Here is a 6,000-nt window from a genome sequence, read left to right as displayed (position 1 = left end):
CCCCCGCCAGCTATTGTTTTTTTTGAGTATTAACTCAGTAACCAGGCTCTTTACTAAATATTTATTTCATTTCAGATTTTTTGATTTCTCCGCCTCTCCAGACATATCTGCAAACAAAAATGCTCACTCTTTTCTAATATTTATACTTTTTTTCCCTCTTATTTAATTGAATTGACCCATACTTACAGACCAACATTTAATAGTATCAGTGATAGTTTATAGTGGGCTTGCTTATCTTGACCTTTCCTTTAATAGCATGCTTCTAAGTGTTCTACCATCAGGAAGTATCCAGTTATTCCTCCTTTTACTAAGGATTTAAAAAATAATAATAAATATTGAATTTTATTAAATAACGCCTTAATGTATGCTGACATGAATTTTTCCCCTAATGGTAAACAATATTTATCACATTCAAATAGATTTCCTAATGTTGAACCATCCTTGTATTTTTGAACTATACCATGTGTTTTGTAGGTTTCTTTCTTCTGCTTTGTCAGATGTTATATCAATGCTATATTGGCTTTAAAAAAATCTTAGTTTCCTTTTCTATGTGATCTGGAAAGTTTACACAAAATTGTAATTACATCTTTTCCTTCAACATCTGAAAGTCCACCTATGAAATTCTCAGGGGTATTCTTTACCAACTTTCTTAATTTCTCCCATTATAATTAGCCTAGATTTTTTCTATCTCCTGGTTAATTTGGGCTATTTATGTTTCTTATACTTATCCAGGTTTTTGAATTTTTCTTTCAGAGATGAACGAAGTATTCTTTTACAATTGTTTTAATTTTCTCTGTGACAGCTGTCATTCTCCAATCTGACTGCTATTTCTGTCTACAGATGCTTTTTTCCCATTTCCAACTAATTTTTTTCAAAGAACTAACTCTTAGATTTAACAGCTCTATTTTCCATCTTTCTAATTTATTACTTATGCCTACATCTTTACTTCATTATTCCTTAAGCATTTTATAGTCCTTTTCTCACTTAAATTGAATACTTAATTCATTTATTTTCATTTCTTAGTTGATAACAACTGCCTAAAGCAGTGAATTTTTCTTTCAGCATAACTTCAGATATTTCCCCAATAAAGTGCTTTCATTAGCATTATTTTTAGATATCCTACAATCATGGTTTTGAATTAAATTGATCCAAAGTCTGATTAAGATAAATTTCTAAATTTTCTGGTAGTTTGTACATGGGTTCCAACTCTTACTCTTGGGAATTTATTGGGGCTTTCTTTGTGGACTAATACATGGTCAATTTTTGTAAATTCCATGAGCATTTGAAAAGAAGCTGTCTTCTGTGTTCAGGGTATAGAATTTGACATATCTGTACTGAGTCAGAACTGACTCAATGGCAGTGTGTTTGTTTTATTTATTTTAATTGATTTTTACCTTACTAATTAGACCTTCTATAGCCTGACTTTTTAACACTTACTTGCTATGTGTTGAGAGAGATGACTGTCCTTTATTGTATTTGTTTCTCCTTTTACTTTTTCCATTTTTGCTTTGTAAGTTTTGATGATCTGTTACTTGATAAAGTAAGATTTATAATATTTTATTTCCATTGTGGATTATACTCATTATTATTAAGTGCGCCCCCCCCATGTCTAATTTAATGCTTTTAGTCTTATTTTCTGTTCACATTAGCTTGGTATGTTCTGCTCATCATTTTATTTTCAATATTTTAAGTAATTTTTTAGATAGTTTTTTTTTATCATGCTTTTCAGTGAAAGTTTACAGTTCAAGTTAGTTTCTCATACAAAATTTATACACACATTGTTATGTGACCCCAGTTGCTCTCCCTATACTGTGACAGTACACTCCTCCTTTCCACCCGATTTCCTGTGTCCATTCAACCAGCTCCTGACCCTCTCTGCCTTCTCCTCTCACCTCCAGACAGAAGCTGCCCATTTAGTCTCATGTATCTTATCTACTTCAGCTAAGAAGCACACCCTTCATGAGTATCATTTTATGTCCCACAGTCCAGTCTAATCTTTGTCTGAAGTGTTGGCTTCAGGAATGCTTTCAGTTCTGGGCTAACAGTCCGGGGTCCATGTCTTCCGGGGTCCCTCCACTCTCAGTCAGACCATTAAGTCTGGTCTTTTTACCAGAATTTGAGTTCTGCACCCCGCTTTCCTCCTGCTCCATCAGGGACTCTGTTGTGTTTCCTGTCAGGGCAGTCATTGGTGGTAGCTGTGTACCATCTAGTTCTTCTGGTCTCAGGCTGATGAAGTTTCTGGTTTATGTGGCCCTTTCTGTCTCTTGGGCTAATATTTTCCTTGTGTCTTAGGTGTTCTTCATTCTCCTTTGCTTCAGGTGGGTTGGGACCAATCGATGCATCTTAGATAGCTGCTCACTAGCTTTTAAGACCCCAGACGCCACTCACCAAAATGGGATGCAGAACACTTTCTTAAGAAACTTTGTTATGCCAATTGACCTAAATGTCCCCTGAAACCATGGTCCCCAGACCCCTGCCCCTCTGTCCGTCAAAGTGTTTGGTTGTATTCAGGAAACTTCTTAGCTTTTGGTTCAGTCCAGTTGTGCTGACTTCCCCTGTATTGTGTGTTGTCCTTCCCTTCACCTAAGATAATTCTTATCTACTATCTGGTTGTGCTGACTTCCCCTGTATTGTGTGTTGTCCTTCCCTTCACCTAAGATAATTGTTGTCTACTATCTAGTTAGTGAATACCCCTCTCCCTCCCTCCCCACCCTCGTAACCATCAAAGAATGTTTTCTTCTATGTTTAAACCTTTTCTTGAGTTCTTATAATAGTGGTCTCATACAATATTTGTCCTTTTGCGACTGACTAATTTCACTCAGCATAATGCCTTCCAGATTCATCCATGTTATGAGATGTTTCGGGGATTCATCGTTGTTCTTTATTGTTGCATAGTATTCCACTGTGTGAATATAGCATAATTTATTTATCCATTTGTCCATTGATGGGCACCTAGGTTGTTTCCATCTTTTTACTACTGTGAACAGTGCTGCAATGAACACGGGTGTGCGTATATCTATTTGTGTGACGGCTCTTATTTCTCTAGGATATATTCTAAGGAGTGGGATTGCTGGGTCATATGGTACTTCTATTTCTAGCTTTTTAAGGAAGCACCAAATTGATTTCCAAAGTGGCTGTACCATTTTACATTCCCACCAGCAGTGTATAAGTGTTCCAGTCTCTCCACAACCTCTCCGACATTTATTATTTCGTGTTTTTTTGATTAGTGCTAGCCTTGTTGGGGTGAGATGGTATCTTATTGTAGTTTTGATTTGCATTTCTCTAATGGCTAATGATCGTGATCATTTCCTCATGTGTCTGTTAGCCACCTGAACGTCTTCTTTGGTGAAGTGCCTGTTCATATCCTTTGCCCATTTTTTAATTGATAGATTTCTTTTATACATCACAAATTTGGGATATGCTTTTAATCCAAGCTAAGAGTCAGTATTTTTCTTTTAATAGGTGAGCTTAACCCATTTACACTGACAAAATAAACGTGTTTTGGTCTTAAGTTAGTTAGTTTATTTTTTGATATACAGTCTGTTTTCTTTGGTCTGTGTGTATCATGCTTTCACTCTGATAGCTTGAAAGGTTTATCATGTGTTTTTAGATCTTGTAGTATTTACATTTATAATTTTAAATGATGTACTCAAATCTGTATTTTTTGATTTGCCAACTCCAATCAGAAATCTATCTCTCCACTATAAAGCTGAGGAAATTAATATTTAGACTTCCTGATAACTTTTTACTTTTTCTCCCTCAATTTTTTTGTTAGTTCTATTATACTCACAGTCTGTTCAAGAATTCTAATTCTAAATTTGCTTAGCCTCAGAGGTTCCATCTAAATAGATGCAGAGCTGTGGTGTTGTCTTATGTCAATTTAACTCAGATGAAACTGTGTTTCCTGGCATTTCTTCCCTACATAGTTATATATCTCCTTGTGGTTCTGTTTCTCCGATCAAACTCTGACTATGCTAGAGCTCACCACCCATTCTTGCATACCATCTCTTCTCCATTCCTGAATTCTTTCAATCCATCTCTTGGTTGCCTCCTTGTATTCTCCTTGATCTAATACAGATTTCACTATATTTCAGCTAAGCTGATATTCTTTATAGTTTGTGGTTTCAGGTTGTGGCCATTTCCTAGCTTCAATAAAAATGAAGTTCTTTCTCTTTCTCTCTTTTTTTATAATTGATGTTGTTTTCAGTAGGTCTTAGAGAAGAAAATGGAATGTAAATTATCTTACTCTACTTCTCTTACAGAATGAATTTATCACCGAACAGATAAGCTGTTTTCTTTCCACAAAACCATTAATAATATACAGATAAAAATTAAAAAAAAAAAGTTAAGTCTGTTACCTGCACAAAATATCCTCAGCTGCTGGACTGGTGATATAAGTTGCAAATGAGTGGTGAACAGATCAACAAATGCTCCAGGATAAATAATGAAGAGAAAAATCCCAAAGCCATTAAATCGAACTTGTTCCCTAAGAAATCACATAAGAAAAATGAACTTACTAATGCTATCACATTTATCAAATTAATAATGTATATAATCGTAACACTGTTTACTATAATTCAATTTCTTGCTTAAAAAACAAAAAGTCTTTCTGGATAGCCCCCCAAAATTATACCTATACATAATCATAATTTTATAATAGTGTACAGATTTGCTTATCTGTGAAACTGAATTCTGTAAAACAGGGCATTCTAAATAGACCCACAACTTCAAAAGTTTTAGAAGCCAATATGCTGAGCAAATAAACTTGAAATCAATCACATATATAAAGAGGTGGTAATTATTTCTGTGAAAAACTAAATGAAAAATATTTTGATGGCTTACTCTGAATTATTTCCAGAGAGGGACACAGTAGAATATATAATCCAAGAAAATTATCTAAAAACTTACATTTGCCTTAGCTATTATAAATAAAGGCAGAGATTTATCTAAGTATATTCCTGTTGAGCTAACATTAAAATAAGTGCATTTAAAAATGCGTAATGCTTAGACTATCCTTAAGAGAATCATTAAAGGTATTTTCCTTCATTAATAGTTTTGTATCGATTCATCCTCTAAAAATGCATGTTACAGTTAATAGTTTCATAAGACCAAATAACTACTCAAAAAAAGCATCACCCAAATATACTGTGCTGTCACTTCATATTGAATACATAATTATAAATAACTTATTCTCGGCAGTTGAGATTTCATCAAAAATTACCTAAATTATTTGACAAACATATTGTGAATGACGAAACTGTTGATAATGACGCTTCTATATGTAAAACCCTAAAGCCTGCAAAGCTAAAAATTTGAAGCAAAGGTGAAAGGGATAAAAAAAGAGAGAAAGACGCCCACTTAAACCACTACTGCGCACACCTGTGTAGCAGTATATGCTGTCAAGAAGATGAGGAATTATTGCCAGTCAATAGACTCCTGTTCATAAGCAACTGGAAAGTAATAAGAAGTGATTAAATCTTCTCCTCTAAAACAGCTGTTCTTAACCTTTTAACTGGTCCACACACCCAAAGGATAGCATAGAACATACTCCTATCATTACGCTTGTTCATCATGGCAGTAATTATCACTGGAGGCCAGGGGAGTTGGGATTCATCCTCTTTCATGACTAGTTTAGAAGTTTATCAGGGTTTTAAATGCTCAGATATAATTACATTGATAAATCTGAGGTACTCAATGCCAAGAACAAGGCATGATACTTGAAGCAAGTCCCAGGTTTCCTCCTCCTCTTCCACTTGAGTTTCTAGATCAGCCATGATATTTGTTAACAAATCAGTGCTTTCAGCGGTCTTGCTGTAGCCAGGAGAGGAAATGAACAGAAGCAGAAAAGCATTTCAAGAAAGTATTAAGGCAGGTGGGTGGGCTTTGAGTGCAATGGCTATCATTCTGATCCAATGATGAATCACAAGATTAGATTTCAGGATTGGATAAAAAATCAGGAAGCACCATGAGGTTATAACCATGCTGGCAAAAGGCAAATGA

At 34.8% G+C, this 6,000-nt stretch overlaps 2 protein-coding genes across 3 annotated transcripts in view; both read right to left on the bottom strand.

Annotated features, from left to right (window-relative positions):
• Positions 1 to 4,444, bottom strand: part of YY2 (YY2 transcription factor) — an 8,879-nt gene extending 4,435 nt beyond the window's left edge. Inside the window, exons 1-2 of one of the 2 annotated variants that reach the window (XM_023737289.1) lie at positions 4,359 to 4,444; positions 187 to 307 (exon numbers count right to left, since the gene is read on the bottom strand). The gene's annotated coding sequence lies outside the window, so the exon portion shown is untranslated. The remainder of the gene's footprint in view (positions 1 to 186; positions 308 to 4,358) is intronic. The other variant, XM_023737290.1, reaches the window with a different exon arrangement.
• MBTPS2 (membrane bound transcription factor peptidase, site 2) overlaps positions 1 to 6,000 on the bottom strand; it is a 53,864-nt gene that overhangs the window by 30,772 nt on the left and 17,092 nt on the right. The window contains exon 5 of the mRNA XM_004382846.2: positions 4,359 to 4,486. Coding sequence (XP_004382903.1) covers positions 4,359 to 4,486 — 128 coding nt within the window. The remainder of the gene's footprint in view (positions 1 to 4,358; positions 4,487 to 6,000) is intronic.

Source organism: Trichechus manatus, unplaced genomic scaffold (assembly GCF_000243295.1).
Source record: "Trichechus manatus latirostris isolate Lorelei unplaced genomic scaffold, TriManLat1.0 scaffold00100, whole genome shotgun sequence".
Lineage (NCBI taxonomy): Eukaryota > Metazoa > Chordata > Mammalia > Sirenia > Trichechidae > Trichechus > Trichechus manatus.
This window is presented reverse-complemented; position numbering and strand designations above follow the sequence as displayed.